At 44.3% G+C, this 20,920-nt stretch overlaps 1 protein-coding gene across 2 annotated transcripts in view; it reads right to left on the minus strand.

Annotated features, from left to right (window-relative positions):
• Positions 1-2,737: 2,737 nt before the first annotated feature.
• Positions 2,738-20,920, minus strand: part of adamtsl4 (ADAMTS-like 4) — a 38,460-nt gene continuing 20,277 nt past the window's right edge. For both annotated transcript variants that reach the window (XM_077575648.1, XM_077575647.1), the window contains 12 exons: positions 16,628-16,767; positions 15,202-15,406; positions 14,072-14,256; positions 11,584-11,725; positions 10,799-11,047; positions 10,372-10,501; positions 9,139-9,343; positions 7,751-7,924; positions 7,490-7,669; positions 6,391-6,570; positions 6,144-6,291; positions 2,738-5,250 (listed from right to left, as the gene is read on the minus strand). In XM_077575648.1, coding sequence (XP_077431774.1) covers positions 5,117-5,250; positions 6,144-6,291; positions 6,391-6,570; positions 7,490-7,669; positions 7,751-7,924; positions 9,139-9,343; positions 10,372-10,501; positions 10,799-11,047; positions 11,584-11,725; positions 14,072-14,256; positions 15,202-15,406; positions 16,628-16,767 — 2,072 coding nt within the window. In that variant the 3' untranslated portion in view covers positions 2,738-5,116. The remainder of the gene's footprint in view (positions 5,251-6,143; positions 6,292-6,390; positions 6,571-7,489; positions 7,670-7,750; positions 7,925-9,138; positions 9,344-10,371; positions 10,502-10,798; positions 11,048-11,583; positions 11,726-14,071; positions 14,257-15,201; positions 15,407-16,627; positions 16,768-20,920) is intronic.

The following is a 20,920-nucleotide window of genomic DNA, read 5'->3' on the forward strand; positions in this document are numbered from 1 at the left end:
TTTCACTTTCACGACGTGGTGACGATGACAAACTAGATGGCGGGCGAAAAGGGTTAATTGCCGCTCGTGAAAAGAAAAGAAAAACGGGATTTTTTTCCCCGCCTTCTTTCCCAACCGTTGGAAGGCTCGTCGTGACTGTTGTGGCTTTGTTTTGTTTGTTGTTGCTGTGTTCGGAGGGTGAAAAAGTGTCGTTTGTGTGTCTGGTCGCGTCTCACCCGTCCGACGGCTGCCTTCCCTTTCACATCCTCTGCCGGTGTCCTCGCTCCCCACCGACGGCCCCTCCCCCCAACCCCCCCACCTCCCCCCCCTCCCCCCCCTCCCACTGCCTGTGACGTAGCTCCGGAAACCGTCGACAAATAGCACGTAAATTCACACAAAATACACGCACCACGCTCTATTTAAACTCTTAGGTTCCTAACGGAAAATGCGGTCAAACTCAACACCATTACATTTTCAGCTGAATAATAACAGCTAAATATTTATCAAACGTGTTTTAGAACAGTTTGCGTGTGCCATTTGTCGACGTTGCCTTGGTGTCGACTCCTATTGTTCTTGCCTGGAGCCCTGGCCTTGGTGCTGAAACTACACGCTCCTCTTTATTCCTACTCTCTCTGTGGGAAACAAACAAAGTACAATAATACCGACGACGAAATACTTGGTCATGATTAGAAAGCTTAGACCAACGACTCACAAATACGGCCAAGTTGCAACCCCTTTTAGATAAGGCTTGAATGAAAAACAGGAGGTTCCAGGACTGGTGTCACAAAAGATGTAGTCAGGTCCATAAATATTGGGACATGGGCACAGTCCTCATCTTTTTGGCTCTAAACATCAACATTGTTTGAGTTACAGTACTGTGCAAAAGTCATCAGGAGCTTTATCTTTATAATGATATTTTCACAACAATCACTATAGACTTGTATCATTTAAATTTGGAGCAACAAACTACATTTCAACAACCAGTTACTAAAACACCAAATCATGCACACCATACATACAGTTATACAATATTATCCGTATTTTTATCAATCAGTATGTGCACTTGTTGAAATGTGACCATCGTTAATGCACTTACAGTTTTCTTTGTCTTTACATACATATTATGCGTATCAGCAAATATATAATAATCATCAATATTTTAAACCACTGTCAACTTGTACAGTACAAATATTACTGTACTATATCATAGATTGTTGTTACTGTATCCGCAGAACTCTATACTCCCTGTTTGCTTAGCCTGTTCATGCATTCAGCTGAATAAAGGAATATGAGAATGAGGGGGCACGGGGGTGGGGGGGCTATATGTTTGCTTCCGATGCCCCCACCCCTCCGACGCCACGCGTGCACGCGCTCACGACCGACTACAGCTGCCGTTCACGCCGGAGAGCAAAATCACACTCACGCCCACTCCGAGTAATGACGACAGGGGAGGAGGTGGAAGGACTTGGCCTACTTTTCACTCAATTGTGCCGTTTCACTCAATAGCAGGGAAAAAAGGCAGCCAGTCGACGTTAGGCCAAATTGACGTGTGCCTGCATGCGCGCGTGTGTTGGTGTGAAACGAGAATAAAGCAAGTCACGGGGTAATTTACTACCGAAAGGTCACCATCTGCCTGCCTTGTGCTCTCTGTAAGCGAGCAACTCCGTCACGTACAAACACGCACTCGCATGTATTTCACCACACTGGGGGCGTCTGGCGGCACCCGGCAGAGGCACGCGCTGCCCCGCACGCACGCAACGCTCGGAGGAGGTGGACCGCATGCAAGCGGGGAAGGCCGCACGCCACCGGAGCTGTGGAATCTCCACACGTGGCCAAGAGTGAAAACTTGAAGGTCAGGAAACCTCTCACTTTTGAAGGAAACAAAAGTAATGGGACAAATCAACACTCAAACTCGTGAATAGTTGGTTGGAAATCCTTCACGGTCATCAATAGTCGGGTTTCCATCCAATTGTTTTTGAGGGAATTTACTGAAAATGCGCAAAACGGACATGCGACTTCTGCCCGTTTCCATCTGTTGCTCTTTTGCGAATATTGACAGCGGACTCCGCCGCTGTAGGTGGCGCTACACACCATAGAGATGTGATCCACCAGTCATTTAAAAGAAGAACAGGAAGCGACTGCGCTGTGCGCTGGAGTCTTATGTAGCGTTTCTTTTTGCATTACATTAATATTTGCTTCTTCAATTAATTCCAAAAAGATTTATGTTTCTTTCGCCCCCCCCCCCCCCCCCCCGTACACAGCAGACATGAATTTACGCGCACAAATAAGCCCTTTGACCTGAAATGTTGTCAGCGGCTCGATGATCAATAAAGTCGCTCCCATCATCATTTTACTGTGACGATTAGCGACCCAATAAAAATTGACCCGCAACCCATTTTAGCTCCTGAGCTCATCTTTGGGAAACCTTACGATAAAGTCAGGCAGGACTCCGGTCCCGTAGATGAACAAGCAAAGGCGCTTGGCCCCCCCAAAGTGAACGTTTGTCAAAGTGGCCCTGATGGTTCCCAAATGCAAATGTGCAGAAACCTCACATGGCTAAAAGTTGTTCCCTTTTTTTTGGTCTTTATGGTCAAAATTGGATTTTGGTGGGGACCAAAAAAAACAACAACTCGTTTTAACTCCAGTTTTATTTACCTAAATAAGCTTGAGAAAGAATAAAGATGACTCAATGGCGCCACCCATTGACAGTAACGGTAACTCCTCCTTTTTTTTCTTTGACAATGAACACAAGTCTTCATCCTTTGTTTCGGTTTTATTTTGTTCACGTAAGCGTTGGGATAGTAAGTTTGTCACACTATTTTTGTGTACTATGAGATGCGTGTGCGTGAACAGAAACAAGTGTGTTTGGAATCAAATCCGGTGGTTGCTACAGGGAGAAAAACAGCCCAAAAATAAATTACATGTTCTTTGATACAGATAAATTACTATCATTTCTTTTTCATATACAGTATCTCATATGTCACTACAAGGAAGACAAGATTTGGAAGACTTGGAAGCATTTCAAGAATCAAAACAAAACAAAAAAACAGACGGGGATTCTCAGGTACAGTATAAGCCAGTTAGATGTGAATACATTCCGTCTACAACACCGACCGCGATAGTCAGTTAAAAAATATAAGCGCCTACTCTGGTGAAAACATCTTATACACATGAAAAACATACACAATATACAGATCCCTCCCTCAGCTTACCAGTGGGAGCGCGTGTGCTGATTTTGTGCTGTGTGAAAGGTACAAAAATAAAATAAAAAGGAGCTTAAACCCATGCGGGTACTCGCACACGTACATTATATACATTTGATCATCACAAAAAATATTTACTGTCAGGGCAAGACAGAACTAGGATGTTTTTATCAATTGCATCATCCGACTTGCGATAACTGTTGGAATTCGACATTGTGAAAATCACCTCGACTTGCTGGTGTGATTTAATGACAACAATAAATGGCTTGAGTCAGATTGAGTCTGTGAAATCATCTTTGCTGTGGTACGTACCGCATGGCTGACTTGCTTGTTGATCCTCCACCATATTTGGTCATTCACGGCCTCCTTTGGTTTGTCTTTTCTCTTTCGTTCTTTTTTTTTTTTTTAAGCTGCAATGAACGCTAAAAGGCCACTTAAAGGGAATATTTTTGGCAAAGAAATACAACAGAAATCCTTCGGGCTGCATTGTACACAAATAAAAATAAGTAGAACCAGTCCACTATGTAACCCCCGCCCCCCCCGCATGAAGCACATTTTGGAGTTTTCCTTACGGCGTGCCGGTTCGACCCAGCGTTGGTCATTTTGCAGACGAGCGCAGGAAGGCGGATCTGCAAGTGACTTCAATCATGGCCAGTCAAAGTGGCAGAAGCACATCCGACCCCCCGAGCCCATTGCATTGTAAAAATCCGACGATTCAGAGGGTTTGACACCCACTGCTCACATATTTATCAATGAAATGTTTGGCATCCACCACAAACATTTGCGGAGCTCAGAATCAGCCTGCTTGTGCGCTGATCAAATTCACCGCCGGTATTTAGTTGTGGTAAATTTGTACCAATTTCCTGCCACCAAATTGTCACTCCCACCCGGTGCATCGCCCAGCTTGATGGAGACGGACGGGTCAGCCAAATTGGCAAAAAGGCGCAGCGAGCCTTGTGCCGATACGAAAATAAGGATCTGCCGTCTACAAAAGCAGAGCCCTTAGAGTTGGAGGTGGTAATGATTTGCTGTCTGTGTAACTCATTCCCTGGCAGCCATTTTCACTGATTTTGTAAGGCCCACAAAATATTGTTTGATTGCTATAAAAACAGGGAAGCTACCAAAAGAAAGATTGGAGTCTCTTCCTTCATCAGAAAAAAAGTATATTTCTATCTGTTTACGCTTTGCAGCAATTAGCATTAGAATATAGCTAATTGACATCATTATTCACAAATCTGTTTAAAACTGGGGGGGGGGGGGGCTTTTTGCAACATGGCCCTGGTTGATCTCTTATACTCGGCTGCCACCTGCTGGCCATTTTTGTAATAACTACCATTGCTTTAAGCCACCTCTTCAGTTCAGAGGCTGCATCAAAAGCCTTTCTGTATGCTCTAGCATTAAAAAACAACAACATATAAATATGTCTTTGGGAGCATTGTAATATTTAAAAATAAAACGTATTTATACGTTTTTGGGAGCAAATGAATTAAGATAAGGAGTGTTTTTTTTTTAAATCGCTTGAAAACAATGTCCTACTCTGTGAGCACCATCCTTTGCAAAATAAAAATAAAATAAAAAATTCTTGTCTCTATGTGGCCAGTCTGCTTGAGCAAACGCAGGGAGTGAAGATGTGGCCACCTAAAAAGTGACAGCAGAGAGAAGCGGCCGCTTTCACAGTGTTTCTACCTGAACTGAAGGCACTAAATGTTATCGACAACCTGCCTCCGCAGGCGAAAGATCTACTCTGGGCTGTCCATGTCCATCTCGGTGTGTGTGTGTGTGTGTGTGTGTGTGTGTGTGTGTGTGTGTGTGTGTGTGTGTGTGTGTGTGTGTGTGTGTGGGAAAGGGGGCGATCAGGCAACTGGAGCCCAATCCTGAACTTCTTGCCCACCGACCGGGCCTGCCTGCCTGCCGGCCTGCCTGCAACGGGCCTGTCAATGTCTCTTGGCACGCAGCGCCGCGCTGTGCGTGCACGAGGCACAGCACGCCGTTTTGTAGTACGAGTAGACGCACAGCCTGGCCTGCACCACCATCACACAGTTGTGCCGTCGGTCCCTGCAGTTCTCGTCTGTGGTTCCAAAACAAAGACAGAGGGGGTACCGGTTGGTGCAATACTCCATACAGCAGTTTTTTCCCCAAATAGGGGTTGCAGTGCGATTCCGGGGTGGCTTGAGACCTCAGGGAACATGTTTGTTTTTTTGTGTGTGGACATATTAGAATGAAGTGTAATTGCACATCCACTACAGTATGTGGCAGTATGTGGCAATCTCTTTATCATCACTATATTTTAGGCTTGTTATACATTTTCAAAATTGTTGTATTTTATAATTCTGCACTTTTATAAGACATGTAATTTGATGATACAGCACTATGTATTTTGCACTTTGTATGTTGTTTGCACGTAACTTTAACTCCTTTTAATAAACTAAAAAAAAAACAGTGTAGACTGAAAAGTCAAACAATTCTTAAAAAAAAAAAAATGCTGAGAAACATTCACTGTACGTTTTCTAAGAAAAAAAAAAACGGGGAAAATCCAACATAACCTCATAAATTACAATATGGTCAATTTAAATATTGTTTTCAAAAAACTATACTTTTGGTCAGTCCACGTGTGGATGTTATTTATTTATTTATACAAATTACTGACCAATCTAAAATAGATTTGCCTACTTTAAGGAAGCAATGGTTGAACAAGTATGACATTTTTGGGGTCTCTGAAAAGTGACAATTTTGGAGGTAAAAGTTTTTGGTGCGATATGAAAAAGAAATAAACAATACTGATAAAATTATATTTTTTTTGGGGGGGGGCAAATGTATGCATCACTTAGAGTGACCTCTCCAGGTGAAAAGCAAGCGTGCAGAGGATTTGCTTTGAACAAAATCCTCTTCTATTTGCACATCGTTGAACGTGAATGAGTGAAGTGAGAGCTGTGAACGCGCGCGCGGCGAGCGGCGGCCAACCTGTGACTTGCGGACTGCAGGGTATGACGTTGCACGCTTCTTCCTGTTCGGGCTTGATGTTGACGTCACAGTTTTGGCCGTGCTTTTTGTCCGCTGTCAGGCACCGTACCTCCCTCATCTGCAGGCCTCTCCCGCAAGAGCGAGAGCACTGACAAAAAAAACAAGCAAAGAAGAAGCACATTGATGATGATGATGATGATGATGCGCTTGGCTTTGGTTCCGTATGGCGAGCGCGTTCGCATCTCACCGCGCTCCACTCGGTCGCGAACCACCGCGGATGACAATCTGCCGTCTCGCACTCCTGCACGGCGGCGGGCTTGTCCAGGTGAGCGCATTCGGACGAGGGCGCCGCTGTGAAATCGTTGCCCGTCTTCTGGACGCAAATGACGTCCCGACGCTGGGTTCCGTTCCCGCAGCGAACGTTGCACTGAAACGCCAACATCAACACAAAATCAGTGCAGAAAGTCTTGACTTTACAATGAAAGAATGATTATTTTATTGTATTTTTTGCACAGCGAGTTGAGAGAAAATTCCAATGACGCCATCCTACGGCGAATTCTCTTTTCACAATTGAAAAATTCCTCATAAAAATTCACAGTCAATTTTGAAGACTTCATTTTACTCTAAAAAGAGTCAATTTGGTTCAAGTTAAATTTACACTTTGAGGAGAGTCAATTTTACCCAAAGTATTTTTACAGTGTAAATGAGACAATTGGCCTGTCCCATGACAAAAACCTAGTCAAGTTTTTTTCACTCAGAAATTCTAAGTACATTTTTTAGTACATTTGACTAGTTAAAAAAAGAATTTAAGCAAAAAAGCTCCACAAGGTTTGCGGAACTAACTCACGACCTTCAGCTTGTGAGACGGTCACTCTACCACTTGAGCTATGCCACTCTTACTGCCAACTGTTTGCTAATATCCAAAAGGAGTCAAAAAAGGATGAGGTACGAAGATTCCAGCTGACACAAGCGAAATGCGCGTCAAGTCTTCGTCGCAGTCAAGTCGTCTTCATCGCCGCTAAGAAGTCATCGCCTCGGCCAAGTCAAGTCACTTCACGGCAAGTCAAGTCACTTCACGGCAAGTCAAGTCAAGTCAAGCAAATCAGGTCCCATCACGTCACGCTCGTTCCAGTCATGGCGACCAGTCCACTCACCTTTCTCCCTATGTTTCATTAAAGTAAATAATCTGTCTGTGAATTATTTGTGTAAAATTTACTATTGAATATTTGACTGTGATCAGAGTGGGACCAAACAGACTGTTTTTAGAGTGTAAAATGTTTCCTTGAAATACGCTTGATGAATTCAAGTCAAGTGGTCATCCGGAGGCGCCGCTTCAGTATTCTTACCTGCGTCCACGGGCTGCTGAACCAACTGGCCACGGGCACGCAGGGGCCCCCGTTGCAAGCTTTCAGCTCGGCCGGTTTCTCGCCCACGCAGGCCCCGGCTCCCTCGCCCTCTCGGACCCCTCCGCGCGTCAGGCACACCACCTCCCTCTTCTGCACGCCGGGGCCGCAGCGCGCCGAGCACTTGAGCGAGCGGAGCGGACGGCGCGTTTAGGACCAGCATTTGTGGGCGTGGCGTGCGGGCAGGGCGGGCGGCACACTCACGTCGGCGGACCATGCGGACGAGTACCAGTTGGTGACGCACGGGCCCATGTTGCACTCCTCGCTGCCCAGCGGACGAACGCGGGAGCTGCACTCCTTGTCGTTCACCACGCTGCCTTGGTCGCTCACGCAGCGCACGCTCCTCATCCTCTTGCCCACGCCGCAATCAACCGAGCACTGCACGCACGCACGCACACACACACAATGAATTAACTCTTAAAGAAATTGTCATCACAAACAAGGCTTCAAGCTGTTTCTTTATCATCTGCGTAGAACGACTAATATTAGTGTTGTAGTAACGACGTCTCAGAGAAGCGTTACGAATCCCACGAGAGTTCTAGGCACTGCGACATGATTGGTTGCTGCATTCAGGCAGGACTACCTAGAACACCAGTGGGATTCTGTCTGTCTGTCTTATACTGACCCCATGTGGCCAGGCAAGGGTAGTACATGTGAAGTTGCAGCATTTAATTCATACAATGAGACAAAAAAAACATTTCAACTGTAGATGGATCATTGGATACATGAAACATACACAATAGATTTTTGGGGGGGTCACTTTTGACACAATATCCGTCATGCAAGGAACCATCTGATTTATAGCAGCCAATCAGCAATCAAACAATCATTCACAATGAAATATTGTATATCTAAACAAATATCATACACAGAAAGTGAAAATATCTTGTAATTACAGTACACTACAATAAATACTCTTTTATTTATTTTCTAAAATATATATCTACAAGCAAAAAATGATGTATATTTTTAAAATAATATTTGTCCTACTTGCTGTATCTAATAATATTTACATGATATGTATTACTCACCTATTTTGGGGGGAAAGGGGTACTTTAAAAAAAATTCAAAATATAATTAGATTCGGATTTTTAGAATAAATAATGCATACTTTTAATAGACTAGAATTGTATTTAATCCTGACTCCACAACATTAATTGTATTTTACTTTTGCAACTTTTGCCAAATTCTTGCAGCATCATGTTTGATTAAAATAAATCCTGCATCATTATCTTGTACTACTATTTAGTGACACGTCATTAGAATTGATCATTAGTTATACACGTGATTGAATAAAATAAAATAAATAAATAGTGTAATAAAGTGTGTACCCTGTAAAATATTTGTAATTATTATCTAGCTATTTTTTTTAAATATATTTTTTTAATCTATTGACTCCTCTCGTTAATTTTCTTTCTTTTTTTGTACATTCCTCCACGTGGGATCAAAATAGTTATTTTCTTCACGAGGGTCTCATTACAATATTATCCCCCCCCCCCCCCCCCCCCCCCCCAATCGTTCCCAAAAATGCTTACTGGTCCGATAAAGTACCGCAGTAATTGAGTGTGAAGGGCGAAGGCGGGCGACGTTACCGTGCTCCAGTCGGCGCCGACCTCCCAGTGCGAGCAGAGCTGCAGCTGGCAGGCCTGCGTGGACTCGGGCGGGACCAGTCCGGCGCAGCGCTGGGGGTGGACCATGGTGGAACGGTTGCCGAAACTCTGCCGGCACTGGAGCTGCCGCTGCTGGGCGCCGAGCCCGCACGACACGCTGCATTCCGACCAGCCGCTCGCCTCCCAGCTGATCGGAGCAGACAAAGACGAGACGCGGCCACGTCACAACAAACCACTTTGAAGGCAGCGACATTTCCCGTTCGACGTACCGGCACGAAATCTTGCAAGATTGAATACTTCCAAGTTTCAACATTCTTTGACCACCACAATGTCAAGTATGTTTATATTCTTTCGATATGTTCACTATGTATTTATGTAGTTATTTATGTACGGTAAGTATTTATAGATTTGATTTATTGTTGATAAAGAATTGAAAATGAATGAATGATATTGTTTGAAAATACTGAATACATTTTGTATGTAATAAGCTCAATATTTTTTATTTTGTAGATTTCAAGTTTTCTTTTTTGTTTTACTTATATAAGGTATATATTTATTATATTTGTTAGCTAACATTATCATTATGGCTTTATATTTATTTTTTATATTTTGATTTATTTGTATAGATTAAAAAAAATAGAACTCATCTGTTATTATTAGTTTGGCTTTTTTTGTAAAGTTACTGTTTTGTTTTTATATCAATTTGTCATTATTACCTTTATTTACCTTTACCTTTATTTATTTTACATATTTCAATTTGATATATTTCAATATTTTAGATTAATAGTATTCATGTGTAATAATAACTATTTAATAATAATAATTTCATTATTATTATTAATAACTATTATTACTACTATAAACTACTATTAACTATTGAGTAATATTTATTATTATCATCATTATTATTCCTAATTTATTTAGTATGTCGTACCTGTATTTTTATTTGATTATTTTAAAAACTCATATTATTGTTATTATTATTACCTAATTGTATATTTTATTATACAATTGTATCTCTTTTATTATTTGTATAAATGGTTAAAAAAAATGGATCAATGGATGTTTTTTTTATTTTAGAATTATGATTACTACATTTAAAAAAATAAAAAATATTGTTTTATTTTACCATATTTTAATTGTATCTATTGTTTTGTTTTAATGAAATATATATTTTTTTAATCATGTATTTTTTACGTGCACGTCTTTACTCACAATGGCGGACAAGCGTGCGTATTGCAAGGCTCGTCATCTGGTGCCGGTTTAGCGGCAGAGTCGCATTTCCTGTCGGCCACTTCCTCATCTGTGTGGCGATCAATGCAGATGATCTCTCGATATTGATAACCTGGTGTGAGGCGAAACCGAGAGTGAGATGCGTACTTGTAGTTACACAAGGCAGCCACACGAGGGAGACGCAGCACATCTTTTCAAACCAGTCGCTGGACGCTCAAATGACCAGCTTGATGTTCTCTTGGTGCCTTTGACATATAGGAGGTTCGAATAACTCACATCATGTGACTGCACTCCTAGCTCAAAGCACTCTTATCTCAAGTCATCATGTGACACTGATATCAATGGAAATGTCATTTGTATCTCAAAGCGGCACTGCACTCGCATCTGTTGTGACTTTTGTGTGCCTGACCTTTGCCACAGGAAGCGGAACACGGCGTGAGCGAGCCCCTCCTCCACACAAACGGCGGCTGCGTGTCCAGCGGCAGGTCGGTGCGAGGCGGGATGCGAGCGTTGCGATTGGGCGCCGAAGCCCGCGGCGGCGACCTCTCGGCGGCCCAGCGCTCGGACGCCGGGGGAGCGAATCGAGAGGAGGAGGTGGAGGGGAAAGAAGGGATGGAAAGAGGAGGAGGGGCTTCGTGGACGGACACGGTGAGGGGACCTGCGGGCGAGGACGACAAACAGGATGACGCGAAGGCTGCAAACATAGTGATGATGTCATCGTCATGATGTCATCACGCCTCCTTCCATGTAGGTCGCGCACGCACAATTAACCACAACAACATCAACATTTGGCCACTCCCATAAACACATCAACCACTCCCACATGATTTTTACCAAGATGAGTCATTTCAATTCATTTTGTTTTGGGAATAATGAAACTTGGTTCTTGTAACTTTTACTTGCAATTCTGGTTTGGCTTCATGTTGTAAAAAAATAAAAGACGACTTTATGATGATGATGATTTTTTGTTGCATTTGGCATTTTTTTCTCATTTAAAAAATATGACTTCATTCTCATCACACAACATTACAAGCCTCCTGTACACTAAAATTGACAAAATAGTCGGACTTTTCTTCTAAATAACAAAAATAACTGACTATTGTTGGTATTATTCGATTTTTATTTTCTTAAAGAACTAAAAAAAAAAGAAGAAGACTTGATTGACTGAATGTAACTTTCCAATGCTGCAGTTACCGTTGTGGGCCGTGCGCGCGTAGTGAGTGCGAAGTGGCGCCCTCCCCTGCGGCGGCTTCTCACTGGACGTCTCGCCCTCCGTCTTCTCCACGGGGATGTAGAACTCGTAGTCGATGCCCGGGTTCTGCTGGTGGAAAATGATCTGCACAAACACCGGAAGTGCAAGAAAATTGGCACAAGTAGACAGACAACAGAAAAACACTCACAGGCATATATTCTTAATCCTCTGCCCAAAACTACTGGCTCACTTATAGTAGTAAAAAAAAAAAAAAAAAAAGTATTGTTCTTCTTTAATGGCTTCTATATAAATGCATTGCACATGACTGCCTCCTGGTGGCCAAGGTGGGCAGCACAATGAAACGCATTGTAGCATTAAATTATAGTTTCATTTTTTTTTTTTTTAAATCAGTATTCCCATCAAATGGACTTATTTTCCAAACGCGATGGCTTGCGTTTTCGTCAGTTGAATATAAACATGCTGCAAAATGACGGCTTGTAAACGCTACCGTCCATCTGGAGTCGCTGAACGTGCCGCGGATCCGCTGCACGCAGCACGAGGCCCTCACGTGGATCACACTCGGACTGGCCAACAACACAAGGTCATCCAAACATCCTCAGCCGTTTGAATGTGCTAGTTTTTGCTTTGAAAAAAAAAAAAATCATCTGTCCATGAAGTGTTGAGCTGAAGAGCGTACGTGCAGCAAGTTTTGCTCCCCTCATGAAGAATCTCAATAAGTAGGCTCTGATTTCCATTTGGAGTGTGGAGACTTTGTGTGTTTTTTGTGTACTTTCCAAGTGGCGACGCCCACACAGAGATGTCGAATTTTCATCCATCTGGAAATGTTTTCACAAGCAAGCAAATGTTGTTTTGCACACCGATATCCTCTCCATTCCAAATGGACCACTTTGCTCTCATAGTAGCAATATGTTGATTTTTGTTTTCTTTGCAGTGCAGCGCTAACACTTCAAATGAGTTCAGCGATAATATGAAGAAACAAGGCCGCTGAAGCGGATGTGCGTGTGCGTCCTCCAGGCGTGTGCGAGCGATTGCTATTTTTACCGCCTGCCGCCCTGAAGTGACTGCAAGCAAATCTGCTGATGAGTCCCCTTTCTTTAATAAAATCATAGCCTGAGGTTAGCGTCGTTATTAGCCCGCCGTGCGCATTAGCCAGTTTGGAGTTCTCTGCTGTAATCCCGACACAATGTTGTCTCGCGCCGAGATCTTGACACACATGAGGGGAATTTCAGCCTGTGGCCACGCATGTTTTGTTTTCTCTTTGTATTTTGTTATGATGTCAAATAGCCCGCGGCCACGCTGAGGATAAGCGCTTCAGATAATGCATGGATGTCAAATACTTTGTGCTTTTTGCGCCTTATTGCTGTGGAAGATACTACAAATTTTGGTATTGATCCGATGACAAGTCAATACTTTTTAAAAATGGTGGTATATGTTTTAAATGTATTTTTTTAAATTAAGGTAGCCGTATCATCAAATTGCTTAATCACAATCCATTTAAGTGTTTTTGTTGTTTCCTTTTTAAACAAAGGACAAAATTAGGACAAAGTTTCATTGATAAATGAAAAATATAAAGAAAATATAAATACTTAATGTATATTTTTTTTTCCCAGAGACATTGACAACCAACATTTTTTGTTGTCAATCAAGTGCAGAAAGTGATCATAAACAAAATCTTTTTCATATACTGTTCAGAAACTACAAATTGAAAAAAAAAATGAAAAAATTCTGCCTCCCTTTCACTTCTTTTTTTCAACCTACCAAACCGCTGCAGTGCATAAAAGAGCCAAACTGAAACTAAACTACTAGATCGATATTATAGTGCCAGTATCGATCCGATATCCGTAATGACTTGGTACCGATAATATCGATATTTGGATCCAGAGGTGGCAAATCCAAGTCCAGAAAGTAAAAACCCTGCCACAGTTTGGCTTTCGCCCCAAGTGCTAGCTAGCTAGCTCCCATGATGCTCGTTTACCTGCTAGGGAGCCAGCTAGCTAGGTAGCATCAGGGGTTCAACTTAAAGCCAAACTGAGGCAGGGTTTTTACATTCAGGTGCTCGCTCGCTAGCTAGCTCCTTTCTGGCTAGCTCCTTTCTGGCTAGCTCCTATGGTGCTCGTTTACCTGCTAGGGAGCTAGCATCTGCCACAGTTTGGCTTTCGCCCCAAGTGCTAGCTAGCTAGCTCCCATGATGCTCGTTTACCTGCTAGGGAGCCAGCTAGCTAGGTAGCATCAGGGGTTCAACTTAAAGCCAAACTGAGGCAGGGTTTTTACATTCAGGTGCTCGCTCGCTAGCTAGCTCCTTTCTGGCTAGCTCCTTTCTGGCTAGCTCCTATGGTGCTCGTTTACCTGCTAGGGAGCTAGCATCAGGGGCTAAAACCAAACTGTGGCAGTGTTTTTACTTTCTGGACCTGGATTTGCCACCTCCGTTTGGATGGATGCACCCGGCGCTAGTGGAAGACGCGTACTCACAAAGAGTTGCAGCTGTGTGCTGGTGGGTCCGGGGGCCCTGAGGGACTCCCCCGGCTCGTCTTCGCCCTCCGCCTGCGCTCGAGGTCGGGCGTACGTGAAGGTAGTCCCGCCCGCCCGGTATTCCCCCGGGGGGTCCACGGCCCAGCGGCCGTTCACCACGGAAGCCCCCGTTCCGCTCCTCATGGCTGCGGGGTGAAGAAGGTGTGTCAGAGCCACGAACGCCGCTTGGGCCAAACGCAGCGGAGAGCGCTCATTAGCAAACGCGAGCTGTCAAGACAAATGGACACGCTCGCTTGCCTCGGCCCTCAAGCGACGTGAGCTTTATCTTCTCCGACGCTGCCCAGCCACAACATTTACAATCTCCCGCTAAAGCCAGCAAACACCCCCTCCGGGGCTAAATTCACACTTTCAACAGATGCAGCGCTGCCTCCAGCTACGAGTTGATTGCATTCCACCACCAACAACCTCCACTCAAATCACTTGACTATCAAATCATCTTCCTCCAACAAAATGAATGAAAATGATATTAATTTGTTCCACCCAAAACATAATAAGAAAAAACAGCACTCTGTAATGTTGCACTTAACAAAAGCATCGAGAAAGAACATCATTAAACAGTTTGAACACTGCATCTTCTAGTGTGCCCGTCTTGGCCACCAGGAGGCAGTATAAAACTACACTCGTGCAGCAGACACAAACCAAGAAGATTAGTACTACTGCCGCTACTTCTGCTATTACTACTAATTCTTCTTTGTAAAAGCCCCCCACCCCAAGCCCAAACGCACCCCATAGTCCCACCACACGTTGTGTGTTCACGGTCACAGATATATCTCCATTTTCGGCCGTTATTTCCAGATCTACTTCCACTTTCAGCCCCCAGGTGGCAGCACACTAATGTATTTTACTCTGTGACGAGAAAACAGGAAGTATTTCAAGCTCAGCCTCATTTTTGCTGAACAGATGAGAAAGTGATTATTGTCCGGATTAATCCTCAGCCGTTCTGCGGTTTACGTCTCCACAAAGCAACAGCTGTAGGTTAGCAATCGATTCACATCGAACTCGTCCTTTTCTATAATTGAATGCTGCGACGAAGGGGGCTTGCCTGTGACGTGTTTTTGTGCGCCGCTCACCCAGGTAGTTGGGACTGGCCCGTCGCTCGGTGATGTTAATGAAGGTGGCCCCCGCCGGGATGTCCAAAATCTTGTGGTAGCCGAGGGGAACGCTGACATTTTGGAAGCTGCCCGTCACCTTGTGACAGGCCGAGTCCCGCCCCCCGCAGACGCCGCACTTGTCCAACACCGAGCCGGAGCCCAGGACGCCGTCGCAGCCCTCCGTCTTGTCGGCGCAGTTGGGGGTGGCCAAAAACAAAAAAGACAAAAAGAAAGGAGCATGTGGTTGGAGGGATGAAGACAAATGGACATTCCGATCTTGTGAACGTTTCACATGCATCGTCGCCGTTTCTGTCGCTGATGTTGCGTAAACGGGACGTTTACGAGCGCGACTGCTGCCAAACGCTGAAAGGGTGAACGAGGGCGAAAGGAGGCTGACCAAACGTCCCTTTTTACGAGGACGCAGACACTTTTAGGACCTCCTTTTTATTGTGGCTCGCATTTCTAACTATGGCCGCGTTCACATGGAGATTTCAATCTATTCCTTTTTCAGTTGTTAATTGATTTGCTCAAAAGGATCTTTTCTTTTCTTTTCAGAGAAAGTAAGAAAAGAAAGAAAGAAAATACAGAGGAAGTCAACCTTAAAGGTTTAGTCTAAACATGACATTCTGATGAATCTTACATTTGTGGAATATGAGTTATGCGGCAAAATCCAGCCATTTTTATCCATCTAAGGGGGCGGCCATTTTGCCATTTGCTGTCGACTGAAGATGACATCACAGTTGCTCAGGACTCGGGCAACGACCAATCACGGCTCACCTGCTTTCTAAAGCTGAACCGTGATTGGTTGTTACCTGAAATCTGAGCAGCTGTGATGTCATTTTTATGGTTGGATTTTAGCGCTTGACTCTATAAAGCCGGATCCATGAAATATATGCGAGAAAATTCAGATTCTTTGTAAGCAAGAATATTTATTGGTCCTTTTGAACAAAAATAAATAAATAATTGGGGGTAACTTCCATATTTGACTTTTGATTTGTGTCATATTTGATCACAATGCTTTAAATTCGTACGTTATAACTCTCAAAAATATAATAATAAACAGACATATCAGACATATTCGTTTTTTTTCACAAATCAGAAAGAACATTTCCCAATATTATTAAGTACAGGTGTCTCCTTTCTCAATTGGGGCGACCTTGCAAGGTCGCTGGAAAAGCCATCAGATGGGTGACACTGCCCTCTAAAGGATTATTAGTGCAGTGCATGTGTCAGATCACATACATCATGGTTTTAATGGGGGAAATATGATTCCACTCATGAAATAGAGGGCTGAAAATGTCTCGTATTTAGTCGACTTTTCAGAACGCTGCAGCTTGTGAATTTCCCAACGGCCAACACTGGCCTGCTCTCGACGTCACAAACACGTGAATTTGGCTCCACTCACCAGACATCGTCCTTCCACGCAAACGTCGTTGGAGGTGACATTGAAGCACGGCGTCCCGTCCCGCACTCGCTCGGCCTGGCGAACGTAGAAGCGATAGCCCACCGGACGGCACGTCAGCTCGCACTGCTTCTCCGGACCGACTGCAACACACGTCAGGAGCGTCAACGTCGGGTTACGCCACAACTGGCGCCAAAGCCACAACTGGCTTTTCTGTCAGTGACATTTGACGCAAGATGACCAAATGGATTCGCCACTCGGGTCAGGTGAGAGTTTGTCGAAGGCAAGAGCAGAAGCCGCTCATTGTCATGAGCCGCAGTTTCCCAAAGTCTTGCTGCAGTGGCGGCAAACGTCCGCTTCCGAAAATCAAGCCTCAAAGCAGAAGTGAACACGAGCCCACGCCAGAGCGAGCGCTGGAATCACAAGCAAGAGGTGAGATTTGCGAGGAGCCCAGGAGGCCCAAGCCCGATGGTGAAATATACGTCGGTGGAGACGGGAGGAACCCGAAAGGAAAACACAAAAAGTCCAGCACGGCTTTCAGCGCTCAAACAGGCTACGGGACTCCCAAATCTCACAGGGAGGTCAGAGTCGGATTTTAAGTTGGACGAATGTCTAACATGTTACTGGAAACTGTTGACTGGACTGGACTGACTGGAGCGTTAAGCTTTGACATTACGCCTATTCGCTATTTTCACATTAATCTACGGTGGAGTCACCACTGGCGAGATCGGCGTTCATTTTTTAATCGTAGCTAAATATCGTAAATGATTTGCCGTATTTCGGTGATGCGGTGATTACTTTTCCACATGAACCGTTAGTGCAGGATGGCAGCAATACGTGTGAGCCAGAAGACCGAAAATGTCCAAAGATGATCAAGTGCAACGCGCCACTGGAACTTGCCGTCGACGATAACGAGGCTAACGGAAGATAGCCTCCCACAAATCGTAATCCTCCCACAGGATGGCCGCAGCTGCCGGCGCATTTTCAAAGGCTTTCTTGAACAAACAGTGACTTTCATTCAACATTCTTCGCCAAGCCGCTAATGGCCTCGCTGACTTTCACATCTTTGAAAAGTCCAGGTAGGACCTTTAAAAAGGCACACACACATTCAAAGGGCATGCTAACAGTTAGCATGGCTAATGGCAGTTTCACAATCACGATCCTTTCAGAAAAACACAAACGGTTGAGTAGCACACGTAGACAAATATGTTGATGTCTTTTAACATTGAATTGCGGAGGCCCGCCTTGGACAAGAACAGCGTCATCCGTTCCGTTCCCTCCCGAGCGCTCAAAGAATGAGCTGATCTTGTTCTCAGAAAGAATGCCTTTCCAAATAAAGGCTTTTAAAAGTGACAAAGCATTTGAGAAATGACTCATTCGGGCAGCTGGCGGCCCCAGGGATCGAAATTCTCTCGGGGGTAATCGACTGGAGGTGTTGCGGGGGTCAAAGTCCTCCAGCAACGTCTGCGTCTGCCCTGCGCGTAAATGAGCGATGGCGCTACAGACGTGAGCTCATAGTGGCGGAAAAGGCTCACAGATTGAATTGGAAATTGGAGGCGGGGGTAAAAAGGACAAACCTTCTTTGCTCCTGGAATGGACATTTTTTAACGCCGTATCAGATGTCGCTACTAAATGACCAGAAATCCACCCACAGTTACACCGTATATTTATACTCTCGATATAATAAAGCATGACAAAAATGTGGTTTCTTCTCCAAATATTTGGACTTTTGGACATTTTGGAGCTGGCATGAAACGGTTTGGATCTGGCATGTGTGCCACGTTATCCCACAGTGGCTCCACTCTCCGTTGGACAACATATCGCTAACATACGCTAGGGCCTCCAGGTCACAAGGTTCAAATACCAGATTCCAAAACTTCTCCTTGGGCGCTCAAGGCACTTGGAAACACACACACACACACACACACACACACACACACCTGCTCAGGTGTCTTATGTGCGAGCTGAAGAAATTGACAACATTTCAACAAGAAGACATCAGAACGGGTTGAAAATGCAGCGGAATCTGCTCGCAAATCAAGTTCGGCATCAAAGTTCCGTTCCTGGTTGACTGGAAGGCCAAATTAATTCTGAAGGAACATTAAAGCGTGTTTGAAAAGGAGTCACAAAGTCGTATATTAGGCCAGTAAAGAGAGTGACTGGATGAATATGCTGTTGATGGTTTGTCAACTGCTAGGAAAACAAGGCCAAGGTCAATATTGCCTTAGTGTCATGAGTAGACAAAAACATCCAAACTAAATGTTGTGAATGCTTTATTTGTTTTATCACAGGAGGACGTTGTGGTGCATGTTTTTCCACACTGCAGAAGAAAAAAAAAGGGTGCCAGGAGGAAAGAATGCCAAAAGGACGGATTGTTAAACGACCGTCCCAAGGCAGTTGCTAACGCTAACGCTAGTTAACAGCTGTGCCTCCTCGTTTGCTCGTTCCCATGTCACTCGACTGTCCAGGCCCGCCTTTTTTCAGGCAGACACGCATTCAGCGTCACAGATGTAGAAAGTGATGATGGCGAGAAAAAAAAAAAAAAATATATATATATATATATAATATATATTATTACATTTTTTTTTCCAGATGAGACAAGAAAAAACTCGCAAATTTGCCACTTTATAAAGTCGCAAATGATCCAAAACTCAGAAACTTACGAGAAATACACGTAGCTTACTACTGGGCTGTTTGTGACTTTTTGGTCGGGTTTTCAAATAAGGAAATCGTGATTGCTTGAACCATAAAATGTTGAGCATTGGCTCATTTGAAGCGTTTGGTACGGCCAGCGGCAAAGACGCCTCGCTTTGCGGACGTCCACGCCCTGAGGATCGAGCGTTTGAGTTCATTTGTTAAAATACATATTTACTTGGAAATTTATGCTTCCGGAATGATCATTTACACATTTTGGTATTTTTTTTTGTACAAGTAGCTAAGTTGATGTGTTGAATCTGCCGCGCTGCATTATTCACTTGCATTGACCTAAAATATGCTAGCTTCTGATTGGTTCGTGTTTAGTCAGCTGATCAGGAAGTGTTGTCGCTCGAGCTGCCTTCTACGATGAATTCAAGTTGAAATGAACCACCAACGAATCCTCACGTTAGACTGTGGCTACACTACGTCTATTTCTTGTAAGTTTTTTTCTGGCAAATTTGCGAGTTCATTTCTGGGAATGTTACCCCCCCCCCTGAAAAGAATAAATCAAATATACATGGTCCTAATACGCCGTCGTAGTATATGCAGGGAAGCTTTGAAATAGATAACATTCATACTTGGTCGCTGCTTAGCAAGGGATTACGAGTACAGTGGAAATGCGCGGCCAGCCAGACAGCGATAGGACGAGGACGCGTTTGTTCCCAGCCTGCCGCCGGGTCGCGTTGCAGCCGCTCTCATAGTTGTCTTTGAGAGATTAGAGCGCAGACAGTGGCAGAAAAAGAGCCAAAAGTGCCAAGTGTGTGTGTGAATGCTCGCGTCGCCTTCATCCTCACTTGATGCCCCGCCCCCAGCGCAGGTCCACTTTTGGGGACAATGTCTGTCAAATGTCTTCCCCCCCCCTTTTTTTTTTGTCCTCCGCTGCTTGCGTCCCCTCCGTCACTCTCTGAGCTCAGCGTTCAGCTGCTATTTGTCGTCTAAATATACTTCCTGTCGCTATCTGGCCATCTAAACACACTCGGGCAGAGAAAAAGAAAGCCCGAGGCAGCGGCAGCGGCGGCGGCAGCAGAGCTGGGACAGGAAGTGATGGGAGGCGAGGCGGGATGGATGGCGGGTCAGCCCCGGCAAAAACAAACAAAAACAATCCTTTGCAAAATGAATTTTGCATTCGGAAAAAAATCATTTTATTACCAACTCGACTACGACATCAAGTGATTATTATCAGCATCATCATTAGGAAATTAGTAAATACACAAACGAATTCTACAATTGTAAAACGATTGTTAATAATTGCCAAAGGATGTTTATAGTTCAGTTATGGCACGCTTGTTTTGGAATGAGAACACAAGCAACACATGTTGTCATATTGATTGTATTGATATTGAAGTCTTGCAAATTGGCCTTTTTTGGGACGTGAACACTTGCAGAAATATTTGGTTGCCCTCCAAATGGGCGCGAACGCGAGCCAACACGCACGAGTTGAGCGCGTCAACACTGACGTCGTGCGCAAAAGACGGGAAAAAACACCACAACTGCTGCCTCTTCTCTTCAACGGAATCAAACGCCTTCCATTGACCCGGGGCGGCTCTTGCGCAATCGTTTCCTCTCTCCCTTTTTTCCTTCCTTCCATTTAAGAAGAAT

The sequence above is a fragment of the Vanacampus margaritifer genome, chromosome 9, assembly GCF_051991255.1.
Source record: "Vanacampus margaritifer isolate UIUO_Vmar chromosome 9, RoL_Vmar_1.0, whole genome shotgun sequence".
In the NCBI taxonomy this organism is placed as follows: Eukaryota; Metazoa; Chordata; class Actinopteri; order Syngnathiformes; family Syngnathidae; genus Vanacampus; species Vanacampus margaritifer.